General features: G+C 56.5%; 1 protein-coding gene across 1 annotated transcript; it reads right to left on the reverse strand.

The window, feature by feature from the left end:
- Positions 1–576: 576 nt before the first annotated feature.
- Positions 577–10,392, reverse strand: LOC144734892 (ankyrin repeat domain-containing protein 34C-like). Its single transcript, XM_078617332.1, has 6 exons — positions 10,308–10,392; positions 8,067–8,374; positions 7,205–7,369; positions 3,980–4,929; positions 2,057–2,251; positions 577–1,150 (listed from the first exon to the last, which is right to left on the reverse strand). Exons 1-6 carry the CDS (start codon positions 10,390–10,392, stop codon positions 649–651), a joined length of 2,205 nt encoding a protein of 734 aa, XP_078473458.1. The 3' UTR covers positions 577–648.
- Between the last annotated feature and the right edge of the window lie 2,864 nt (positions 10,393–13,256).

Raw genomic sequence — 13,256 nt, forward strand, 5'->3', positions numbered from 1 at the left:
GATGGGGACGGAGTGGGCCCCATGGTTTGGGATTAAACTCACAGCATCGGGGCGCCATATGCCCAAGACAGCGCCAGCAGCAGCAGCAGCAGCGATCGCTCAGACCTACAACGATACCCCGCGGGTTGAGCCGAGCGAGTGAGTCGCGGATAATCGAGGGAGGTGCCCTTTATAACCGAGTGAATTGCAGGTTAACGAGCCAAGCGCGGAGAGCTTGGCTCACGTGGGTCACTGTCAGCTGAGCGATGTTTAACTAAAAAGAAAAATTAGAGCAAAAATTGAGTGAATTGTGGTTGATCAAGTGAAGCACAGTCAAGACTATTTAACTTAATACAGCATCGGGTAGAGCTCCGTCAAATTGGCAAGTCACGGTTGATTGAGCAATTCCCGGTGTTAGTCACGTGAATGCCAGGTCATCGATCCATACAAAGTGCCGTCAAGAGTAAATTCCAGTTAATCCAATGCAGTGCGATTAATTGAGCAAATCATAGTTTTCAAAAAAAATCTAGCTGCTCAGTGAGTTCCGTTTAAACCCATCATCGTCAACCAAGCGAACCGTGGTTAACGCAGCGACTTCCATATTAACCCATGGCGTCTCGCGGTTAACCGGTGGCGCCTCGCGGTTAACCGAGCGACACCCCGGCCCGCTCACTTGGCGCAGAATCCTTCGAAGCCGCCGAGCTGCTTCATCTGCTCCACCTGCATCGAGTGGCGCCGCACGAGGGGCCGCTTGGGTTGACGCGACCCCAAAACGGCACCGCCACCCTCGGCCGCCGGCGCCGCACCGCCCCCCGCGTCGCCGCGCCGCGGGGAGCAGTGCGGCGCGGACGACGACGACGCCGACGCCAGGGAGGACGCCGACGCGGACGAGGCCAGCGAGAGGCCCACGGGCCGAGCGGGGAGGCACAGCGAGGCGTGCGCGGCCATCCCGGGCGCCAGCGACGACGCTCTCCCCGCCGACGCCCGGCTCGGCCCGGGGAAACCCGCCGCGCCGTTGCCGCCGTGGATGTTGCCGCTGCTGCCGCCGATGTCCGGGATGGGCGGGTGGGGGTTGACGTTGAGGGGCGGCAGGAAGCCGGGCCGGGTCTGGGAGATGCGGTCGAGCAGCAGCGTGCCCGAGCCGCGGCGCTCCAGCGGCGGGTGCTGGTGCCTGCGCGCGCGCGCGACGGAGAGACGGTTCCACGCGCGACGGTCGGCGCGTGTGTCGTGCACCCTCCTCCGCCCGACGGGGCCGACCGGATGAAGGATGGAGTCGCGGACGAGGCTCGCGGTAATTAAAACCCCCACCCCTCCCCTTCATGAACTTACGTATGTATGTCTGTTGAACTTCTTTCGCACCGTACGTCGCCAACCGTGATAAGCGAAGGTTCTTGCTCCCTCATAACTCGTGGGTTTTCTCCCAAACTTCCTCCTCTTCCGCCGTTTTAACTCCTCAACGTGTATTCGTTACACGGAATATCCCGCGTCCCCAGCTAGCTTCGGTGGCAACGGCCCAGAGTAGCCGCCACTAACGACGGAGTCATCGTTGGGGTGGTGGAGAGGAGCCCAGCCAGTAGCCAGCCAAGAAAATCGAGGTATAGATTACAGTAGCATTATGATTATTATTTAACATGTAGGCTTTCGCGACCAATATTATTCACGATTAAACCTATTTTCGGGGGGGGGGGGATTGCGTAAATGTAAATGTGCCATACAATTTATAACGTTACAATAACAGTGGTTCGCATGCTGCGCTACGAACCCGGCCACCCGAGTTCGATTTCCACTCACGGTCAACGCCAGTGACGATTATTTGAACCCGTCCTCCCCTAGGTCGACTCGGCCTCAAATGAATACCTGATGCGGTGCGTAAAAACATCGTTGCCGGGTAGACAAAAGCCGGATCTGACGTGCTGCTGGCCACCCACCCCATCGTGTGCCGTTCCGGCCTTCACAGCCGCTCGCTACTCGCCGTCGGTGCTTGCCCCAACGGTCTGTTCAAGGCTGCACGGGCGGAGGGGTGGTGGTGGTGATGTTGGTCGCGTGGGATCTTTGTCTGTTGGCGGAGGCGAGGTACCTGCGGAGTAGCAGCGGGGAGGTGCTGTCGGAGTGCAGCGACTCGCGCGAGCCGGTGAGCAGCGTGAGCGGCGACGTGTTGTGCTTGCGCCGCTCGAGCAGGCAGCGCGCCGAGTCCGGCCCCGGCGGGGCCTGCGTCTCGGCGTCGTGCTCCTGGTGGTCCGCCACCCCGAGGTGCCGCCGGTGCACCAGGTCCCTGCGGACGCAACCACGGCGCAGGCGGTCACGGACGGCGGTGGCGAGATGCTATCTGCCTCGTCTGTTCACCGCCGCTGATTCGAGTGAGCCTGGCTCTGCTGATGAGACGGCGAATGTCGAAATCGGTCCGCAGTTCGCTTGCACTGAATCAATGCTGCTGAAATTGCATGCGCTCACACGGGTGAGATGTTAACTAGCTCGTCTGGTATACAAGAGGTTGTGTGTTCGACCCTGACGCCTGCTGTATATTTGAAATTTCCGTGTTCTCTCTCTTTCTCCCCGTGGCCCCGTGGATTTTTTTTCCAGGCCCTCCGATTTTCCCCTCCACATTTTAAATCGACATCGCGCATTTAGAGTATTCGGCTGCCGCTATAAATTTCCACGTGATGACGATGATAAGCCACTTCGATTGAGCTTTCATTTTTGATAACGAGGTCGCTTCTGAAAAAATTAACCCGTAAAAACAAAGTTTTTCACTATAAATCCTTTATATGCGTGTTCAATGGGCCACAACCCAGCCCACATTGGTCTTTGAAACGGGCGGCTAGAGTCCTCTCGTCCTCTGGCTTGAGATGGCTGCCACCTATGGGTCAGATGATTGCCTGCCACCATTAAGCAATTGGTAATTAAATATTAAAAAAAAAATTTTACCTAAAAAGTGCACAACGATTCTGTGTGCAAAATGTCAGCTCGATTGGATCACGGGAAGTGGGTTAAAAAACGACCGAAAGATTTGCACGGTCGTAAGCGCGCAAGCAAGCAAGCAAGTGAACTTAATATAAAGGATTAAAAAAAGAGCTGCAATAGCTCAGTGGGCCTTAGCTTGTGAAATTCCCCAAAAAATAGTTTACTACGAGTTTAGGTTCGTCGGTCGTGCCATGAGATTCGTAACAACGACGACGAAACAGCACGCGACGTTCGTCAATAACGACGCCGGTTAGAGACTTCGAGCGTTCTCCAATCAGAATCTTTATTTATATCTCCACTTGGGGCAGCCCTCGGGAGCCCCTCGAGCAAGAGAGAGGGGGATTGCGGCCGACTCTGCAACGCTGGCGAAGGCGTCTTAGGAAAGGTCCCAATCAGAATCTTTATCTATATCTGGAACAGGAATCCTATGAGCATAGTATAGTAAACGTAAGAAATTCACAAAAAATTTTTTACATTTTACCAGCTAAAGCCCACTGAGCTATAATGCTTATTTTTGTTCAAAAGGTGAAAGTACCCACGCTTAAATACCTCGAGGTCATCGTCACCACGAACCTGAAGGTGGCGGACAACCCACACTGGTCGCTTGTCGCGGGGGGGGGGGGCCGGGGGGGGGGGGGATAAATTCCCCATATATTCCCACCAGGGGGCGTGAGATTCAAATCTCGCGGCCGCGCTGCAAACCCGCAGCGTGCAATTGCACACGACGAGCACCCGCTGGCTCGACACACACATTATGACGATTCGAGGTTACTACGATTGCATAATTCCAGGGCGCGCGCACGCGTGTGTGTGTGTTAACGTGCGGTTTCCCAACCAGAGGTATTTGACTGACGCCAGTGGCTTTTGGCTCTGCGATGAAGCAATCGCTCAATGAACTACGAATCGATCATTTTCAGCCCCTTCGTCAATCCGCTGCTGGATGTCCGCCGTGCTAACGAGCACGCCGGGGCAGACGGACGTCCGTAGCGGCAGACGTTTCGCGAGCTTCCGACGCTCGCCGGCGCTCGGCGACGCTCACCGCAGCGAGGCTCCGAGCGCGCCGTGGGGCGGCAGAGCGCCGGGAGAGGCCCTCTCGTGCTGAGGCCGGTGTGCACCTCCAGCGCCAGCGTGGCTCTCGTCCCAATCAACCGGCGTCGTGTTCCTCCTCCCCAGCTGCTGGTGCTGCTGCAGCTGCTGCTGGTAGTGATGGTGCAACGGCGGTGGCTGAGGATGCAGAAGCGTGACGCCGCCGGCCTTGTCGCACGGCGACGCCAACACCATCGCGTCAACGCTCTGCTGCCGTGACAGCGGGCGCTTGGGCCGTGCCGTTACGGGCGAGTGGCTGTTGCCGGCGTGAGCGCCGGCGGCCCTCGCACCATCGCCCGTCCGCCCGTCGAGCGACCGCTGGTCCCCTCCTCCGCCATCGCCGCCGTCCTCAGCTTTCACGAGCGCCGACGGCGCCACGAGGCCCCACGGCTCGGACTGCAGGCGCTTGAGCTGGGACAGGCGCCCGGCGCTCCCGCCTCCGCCTCCTCGCCTGCACGGCGGCGCCACTCGGCGCCGGCTCGGAGACGGCGTCTCTTGGGCTAGGCCGGAACCGGCGGTACCGGTGGCTCCGGCGCTGGAACCGACGGAGTTGGACGCCGCGCCGCGAGTGAAGCTGAAGAAGGGGTCGGCGTCGTGCGACGACGGCGGCGGTGGCGCGACCGCATTCGCCGTAGCCACGGCCGCCGCCGTGGCCTCCTCCGAGCGGAGCGGCTGTCGCAGCTCCGTCTTGCCGGGTGCTGGCGAGTGGGCGGCCGAAGGGCTGGTGCTGAGCTCGACGTCGGAGGGGGAGGCGCAGGCGGGTCGCTCGTCGTACGACGCGTCGGGCAGCCCCGGCAGGCTGAGGTAGCGCGGCGCAGACTTGTCGCCGGGCAGCGAGAGCCTCTCCGTCACGTTGATGATGATGACCTCTTTGCCCTTCGCCTTGCACGCGTCCAGCAGCACCTGCGCACGAGGCGGTGGTGGGGGGGGGGGTACGGGGATGGTGGACGTTAAGAGACTACGCCGTGGCCTCAAGGCCTCGAAATCACGCGGGCGCATTCGGAGTGCATCCCGCGTGTAACGGAGATTTGCATTCCCGAATAAATTGTGTTGCCTTATGGATGTATGGGTGGGGGGGGGGGGTGTCACGTGCCCCCCCCAATGATCCGATAGAAATCCGTAATTATTATCGGATCATTGGGGTTTATTAGTAATAAATCGTCATTTTGCGACCCCCACTGCCACTGTGTAGCATATTATTAGGTGCCAGGGACTCTGTGAGATGATAGGACAATAGTCTGAGTCCATAATTGGTAATACGTAACAGCAAAGCAGTTATAAGTGACTCACAGAATTGTGCGCAGTTGCGTATACAGGACACAACTTTCCTGAGCGCGATGCCGATCACACAATGCGGTCCGAATTCGACCCTCGATCGATGGCTGCGCCATCGCCGTGAATAAAAAGCAAGGGACAAGTCCTTACTTACTAACAACTCCTCTATCATTTTTCATTGCTGGAGGGGTTGCCCCCCCTCTCTGAAAATCCTGGCTCCGCTATTGGATGGATGGCGAATGGCCTGCAGTCTCACTCTCTCTCTCTGACTTTGCATTGCCCAATCGGGCACCCGTATGTGCTCTCTGATATTTCCAACTGTTACAGCGGCAATAATGCTTGGAGAAGTACGGACATTGGATCATTGTTCAAACTGACGATTGCTTGCTTCCAAACTATAACTTTTCAACGAAACTATTACTGGCATTGCAAAACGACATTTCGTTAAAACATTTTTTTAACAAAAAATGCTCTCCGTTGTCTGTCGTTCTGACACAATATTTATTGTGGGTGTTTGCTGGCTGTAGGAGGCAATGATCGCTACTGAATCCCAACCGAGTAATTTGCAGTCACATTTTTCAAATTTGGACAATTTTTTGGAGCGTTAACGCCGGTACAGTAACGCGGCCTCCGCCTTGCGAATGACGCCGCAGGAGCTTTAACGTCCTCTGTGTAGCCGCCGGTGCGCCGCATTCGTACGGTTCACACTGCGCGCAGCACAGTGTTAATCGGGGCGGCCGCTCGACTCGAACCGAGAACGGCTGCGACCAGTGGCGAGCGCGCTACCGCAAGGCCATGCCGGAGCCCTGAGTTGTAAAACATTTACAATCAGGTATGTGAAGAAGGGCCACTGCCCGAAACGTCATATTGCTTCTATAAGGCCACGCAACAAAGATCCCCCATACAGCCTTAACAGACTGTTGGGGCAAGTGCTGTGAGCAAGCAGCACCTATGAAGGCCGGCATGGCACACGAGGGGGTGGGTCGCCAGCATCACACCCAGCCACCTTTGTCTCCCTAGTGGCGATGTTTACACACCGCACCAGGTACTCATTTGAGGATGAGTCGACCTAGGGGAGGCCCAGGACGAGTTCAGATAATCGTCACTGGTGTTGACCGTGAGCGGGAATCGAATTCTGGTGGCCGGGTTCGTAGCGCAGCGCGCTAACCGCTACACCACCGCTCCCCAACAATAACACCCGCCATTCGCCACTAAGTGGCGATGACGTCACCATGGGGCCTGTGCCAGGCCAGGTGCACTTTGAGGCCAAGTGAAGTCTCGAAAACTCGCTGGCAGAAGGTCACGGGACAGACCCAGCAGGTGCCGTGGGTTGACCGACTGAGACGACCGGCATATGCACCAGCCGCACCACCGTACCGTGCCAACTCGCTTCGTTTCAGCCACCCGGCGCTCCTCGCACACAGACGCACACAGACGCGTGCACGCACGCCAGAGGTCGCAAACGGGTTTTGATTCCTTACCCGTACCCGGCCGCACCAGGGTCGCAAACGGGTACCCGTACCCTACCCGATACCCGGCTACCCGTACCCGGCTGGATATCGGGTAGGGTACGGGTAGCCGATTGCGACCTCTGGGATGAAGCCATGTTGCAGGCGCGGGTGGGTTGATTCTAGGAACTTGAATTGTGAGAAGAGACAAGACGTTGGGAAATGAGTGACAAACGGTTACTCACCAGTGACTCACGGCCTACACGTACCCGTACCCGGCCGCACCAGGGTCGCAAACGGGTGGTACCCGGTACGGGTAGCCGGGTATCGGGTAGGGTACGGGTATCGGGCACCCGATTGCGACCTCTGACGCACGCACGCGGGCATCGTATAACGCCTGGCGGTGCCGCTCGTGGTGGGGACGGGGGTGGGGACGGGGGAGGGGCGTGCAGCACCTTGAGCGTGCTGGGCTCGTCGGCGTGGATGGCGTAGACGAGGGCCGAGCGGCCCGAGCGGTCCTCCACGCTGGGGTCGGCGCCGCCCTCCAGCAGCGCGGACGCCACCTCGGCGCCGGCGCGGGCGCAGCACGCGTGCATGAGCGCCGTGCGGCCGCACTTGTCCTGCACGCGCGGCACGCGGAGACGGAGGTCGCCCCCCAGTGAGGACTCGAGCGGACTGTCGGGGGCGAGCGCCGTCAGCGAGCGGCGGCCGCGCGGACGATGGCCGGACACGGCCGGACGCAATTGCGCGGGTGGCCGACACCGCGCCCGGGACGCCTTTTGCCACCTCGGTGATGACGTTCGCACGGCGTAACGAGTACCAATTACGGGCCGAGTTGACCCGCGGGAGGCCCACGACTTTGTTCAACTATTTGGTGTGCGAGTACCACGCGAGGGCGTGCGAATCGGTACACCACGGGGCTCTGGGTGTTCACAATGAGGGGGAGTCGAATTGGTGCGAAACGCCCCCAAGCAGCTTAGCTGCTCCGGATCGCCACCTCTGCAGACGTCCCCGGAGGCCCCGGGTCGGAGCAAAGATCGGTGGAAGTAAAACTTTGGCGGCACCGCTCTATCTGAGCGGCCAGGCTTCGAGAGAATTACTCTGCCCAAGCGGTCATCGCACGATGCACCGTTGTTGGCCCCACGGAGAGAGATCGGAAGCGCCAAGGTGACGCCACTTCGCCCGCTCGTGCCAACTACAAGTGAAAATCCGCGCCGGCCTCTCGGGACCCCGAGCAAGGCCCCCCCTCATCCCTGCCCCTGCCCCCCCTCCCCCCCAGGCCACCAGGGACCACACCGGTAAGTTTTGGGGCGTCACCTGAATGTTGGGGTCGGCCTTCTTCTCCAGGAGGTAGCGCACCATGCGGGCCTTGCTGGCGCTCTGCGCGTCGGCGTGCCGCGTCAGGCAGGCCACCATGAGCGGCGTCTCGCCGCGGTCGTTGCTCTCGTTGACGTAGGCGCCGCCGTCGAGAAGCAGGCGCGTGAGGCGCAGGCGGCCTAGCTGCACGGCCCGCAGCAGGGGGTTGCCGCCGGTGCGCGCGCTGTCCGGGGACGCGGCCCCGGGCCGCGACGCCGCCGCCGCGGCCGCTTCATCTTCGTCGCCGCCGCCACCGCCGCCGCGGTCGCCTGCGATTTTAATTTGTTTAGCCGGCTGTGAGGACTCATCGAGGAGACTCAGGGAGATCATCCGTAGACACCCACAGACAGATACGTAGAGGCGCATAGATACACATAGAGACTCACGGAGATCCATAGACACCCGTAGAGATATAGAGAGATACGTAGAGGCGCATAGATACACATAGAGACTCACGGAGATCATCCGTAGACACCCACGGACAGATACGTAGAGGCGCATAGATACACATAGAGACTCACGGAGATCATCCGTAGACACCCACGGACAGATACATAGAGGCGCATAAATACACATAGAGACTCACGGAGATCCATAGACACCCGTAGAGATATAGAGAGATACGTAGAGGCGCATAGATACACATAGAGACTCACGGAGATCATCCGTAGACACCCACGGACAGATACGTAGAGGCGCATAGATACACATAGAGACTCACGGAGATCATCCGTAGACACCCACGGACAGATACGTAGAGGCGCATAAATACACATAGAGACTCACGGAGATCCATAGACACCCGTAGAGATATAGAGAGATACGTAGAGGCGCATAGATACACATAGAGACTCACGGAGATCATCCGTAGACACCCACGGACAGATACGTAGAGGCGCATAAATACACATAGAGACTCACGGAGATCCATAGACACCCGTAGAGATATAGAGAGATACGTAGAGGCTCATAGATACACATAGAGACTCGCAGAGATTAATAAAGATGTAGAGAGATACAGTACACAAAGGCTCATAGATACACATAAAGATACATGGCATCCATAAATATATGCAGGGACTCCTCTACTTATGAACATTCGACTAAGGAACTTTCAGAGATACGAACAAACCTGACCGTACGTCCAGTTGCCGCTGTACGGACCGAGAATCGTACGTTCAACCGCCGTGCAATAGATGGCGGTGGTGGCATCTACATCTGCAGAACGTGAAGAACCAGTGGCATCTACATCTGCAGAACGTGCAGAACCAGTGGCATCTACATCTGCAGAACATGAAGTACCAGTGGCATCTACATCTGCAGAACATGAAGAACCAGTGGCATCTACATCTGCAGAACATCAAGAACCAGTGGCATCTACATCTCTAGAACACGAAGAACCAGTGGCATCTAGATCTGCAGAACGTGAAGAACCAGTGGTATCTACATCTGCAGAACATGAAGAACCAGTGGTATCTACATCTGCAGAACTTGAAGAACCAGTGGCATCTACATCTACAGAACGTGAAAAATCAGTGGCATCTACATCTGCAGAACTTGAAGAACCAGTGGCATCTACATCTGCAGAATGTGAAGAACCAGTGGCATCTACATCTGCAGAACGTGAAGAACCAGTGGCATCTACACTACAGAACGTGAAGAATCAGTGACATCTACATCTGCAGAATGTTAAGAACCAGTGGCATCTACATCTGCAGAACATGAAGAACCAGTGGTATCTACATCTGCAGAACATGAAGAACCAGTGGCATCTACATCTGCAGAACGTTAAGAACCAGTCGCATCTACATCTGCAGAACATGAAGAACCAGTGGAATCTAGATCTGCAGAACGTGAAGAACCAGTGGCATCTACATATGCAGAACATGAAGAACCAGTGGCATCTACATCTGCAGAACGTTAAGAACCAATGGCATCTACACCCGTGTTTAGTGTACAAGCCGTACAACATGTTTGGAATCGACAGGAGTAAAGTTGGACTAACGAACAAATCGACTTACGAACAGACCTCTGGAACCAAACTCGTTCGTACGTAGAGCAGGCCCTGTAGATACACATAGGGATACATAGAGATGCTGTTACATTGGTACAAGTACATTTTGTTTTAACCAGGGCAGAGCTCACGAGACCAGGGATGAGTCTCATTTCGCAATTGACCTCTGGCGTGACTGTAACATTGACACTTACCGTCAAACGTCACAGATGGTGTGGTGGATGCCATCCTCGCTACAGCCGACGGCGCCTCCTTCTCCATCATCATCATCATCGTCGACGTCGTCGGTGTTGATGGCGTTGATGTGGTTTTGTGTGTTCATGTGCGTGCATGTGTGTTCATTTGTGTGTGTACGTGTGTGTGTATCTACCGATGTATGTATGAACGTGTGTGCGAATGTGTGTGGGGGGGGGAGCGGTGGTGCAGCGGTTAGGGCGCTGCTCTACGAACCTGGCGACCGGGGTTCGATTCCCGCTCTACGAACCTGGCGACCGGGGTTCGATTCCCGCTCACGGTCAACGCCAGTGACGATTATCTGAACTGGTCCTGGGGCCTCCGCTACGTCGACTCAGCCTCAAATGAGTACCTGTTGCGGTGTGTAAACATCACTACTGGGGAGACAAAGGCGGCCGGACGCGGTGCTGGCCAACCACCCCCTCGTGTGCCGCTTCGGCCTTCATCGTTGCTATTCGCTAACAGCACTTGCCCCAGCAGTCTGTCAAGGCTATACGGGGTATCTTTGTCTTTGTGTGTCTTTGTGTGTCTTTGATAGTGGATGAGAATCAGCTTAAATGGTGAATATCAATCAGAGTAGAGATGCGCGTTCGCCTCTAGGAATGTTTAAGTTCGTGTTCGTGTGTGTTGCATATGTGTGAGTAACATTGGACTATAGCCTCCAGATAGCTCGTTCAGGTCGCGTCATTCTGTGATTGCTCATCAGCAAGGATCGGCATTGCAGGGAGACAAAGGCGGCCGGGCGTGAGGCTGCCCACACTAAGAGCACTCGCCCCAAATCTCTGGCTCTGTAAGTAGTTGTTTTATTGCGTGCACGTCAAACCATCTGCATGTATGTAAGCAATTCCACGCGTGCGCCGATTTATTTTATGAGCGCCTACGTGCATACTACGGGTGTGTGTCACTGAGTGTGTGTCACCCCACTGAGTGTGTGTCACCCCACTGAGTGTGTGTATTATGTTGTTGCTATATGGTTATGCGCGCGCGGTGGTGTCACCACTGCCATCTCCCCTGTCGAAGATCCACCACCTGCACCACAGGAAACACGGGCGCCCAGGGGATTCAGTGCGGCACTGCGTCGCTTGCTCATTCACAACACTGCCGCACGTCCACCCGCACACCACCACCACCACCACCTCCCCCGCCGGCAGTGCCGGATTATCCTAGCAGCAAAAGTAGCTACACGTGCAGTAGCTGCACGTGTAGCAGCTGCACGTGTAGTAGCTGCACGTGTAGTAGCTGCACTTGTAGTAGCTGCACGTGTAGTAGCTGCACGTGTAGTAGCTGCACGTGCAGCTGCTACACGTGTAGTAGCTGCACGTGTAGTAGCTGCACGTGTAGTAGCTGCACGTGTAGTAGCTGCACGTGCAGCTGCTACACGTGTAGCAGCTGCACGTGTAGTAGCTGAACGTGTAGTAGCTGCACGTGTAGTAGCTGCACGTGTAGTAGCTGCACGTGCAGCTGCTACACGTGTAGTAGCTGCACGTGTAGTAGCTGCACGTGTAGTAGCTGCACGTGTAGTAGCTGCACGTGTAGTAGCTGCACGTGTAGTAGCTGCACGTGCAGTAGCTGCACGTGTAGTAGCTGCACGTGTAGTAGCTGCACGTGTAGTAGCTGCACATGCAGCTGCTACACGTGTAGCAGCTGCACGTGTAGTAGCTGAACGTGTAGTAGCTGAACGTGTAGTAGCTGCACGTGTAGTAGCTGCACGTGCAGCTGCTACACGTGTAGTAGCTGAACGTGTAGTAGCTGAACGTGTAGTAGCTGCACGTGTAGTAGCTGCACGTGTAGTAGCTGAACGTGTAGTAGCTGCACGTGTAGTAGCTGCACGTGTAGTAGCTGCACGTGTAGTAGCTGAACGTGTAGTAGCTGCACGTGTAGTAGCTGCACGTGTAGTAGCTGCACGTGCAGTAGCTGCACGTGTAGTAGCTGCACGTGTAGTAGCTGCACGTGTAGTAGCTGCACGTGCAGCTGCTACACGTGTAGCAGCTGCACGTGTAGTAGCTGAACGTGTAGTAGCTGCACGTGTAGTAGCTGCACGTGCAGCTGCTACACGTGTAGTAGCTGCACGTGTAGTAGCTGAACGTGTAGTAGCTGCACGTGTAGTAGCTGCACGTGCAGTAGCTGCACGTGTAGTAGCTGCACGTGTAGTAGCTGCACGTGTAGTAGCTGCACGTGCAGCTGCTACATGTGTAGTAGCTGCGCGTGTAGTAGCTGCGCGTGTAGTAGCTGCACGTGTAGTAGCTGCACGTGTAGTAGCTGCACGTGCAGCTGCTACACGTGTAGTAGCTGCACGTGTAGTAGCTGAACGTGTAGTAGCTGCACGTGTAGTAGCTGCACGTGTAGTAGCTGCACGTGTAGCAGCTGCACGTGTAGTAGCTGAACGTGTAGTAGCTGCACGTGTAGTAGCTGCACGTGCAGCTGCTACACGTGTAGTAGCTGCACGTGTAGTAGCTGAACGTGTAGTAGCTGCACGTGTAGTAGCTGCACGTGCAGCTGCTACACGTGTAGCAGCTGCACGTGTAGTAGCTGAACGTGTAGTAGCTGCACGTGTAGTAGCTGCACATGCAGCTGCTACACGTGTAGTAGCTGCACGTGTAGTAGCTGAACGTGTAGTAGCTGCACGTGTAGTAGCTGCACGTGTAGTAGCTGCACGTGCAGTAGCTGCACGTGTAGTAGCTACACGTGTAGCAGCTGCACGTGTAGTAGCTGCACGTGTAGTAGCTGCACGTGTAGTAGCTGCACGTGCAGCTGCTACATGTGTAGTAGCTGCACGTGTAGTAGCTGCACGTGTAGTAGCTGCACGTGTAGTAGCTGCACGTGTAGTAGCTGCACGTGTAGTAGCTGCACGTGTAGTAGCTGCACGTGTAGTAGCTACGGGCCCCGCACTTTCAAGGGCCCCG

The sequence above is a fragment of the Lampetra planeri genome, chromosome 53, assembly GCF_965212315.1.
Source record: "Lampetra planeri chromosome 53, kcLamPlan1.2.h2, whole genome shotgun sequence".
Taxonomy (NCBI): Eukaryota; Metazoa; Chordata; class Hyperoartia; order Petromyzontiformes; family Petromyzontidae; genus Lampetra; species Lampetra planeri.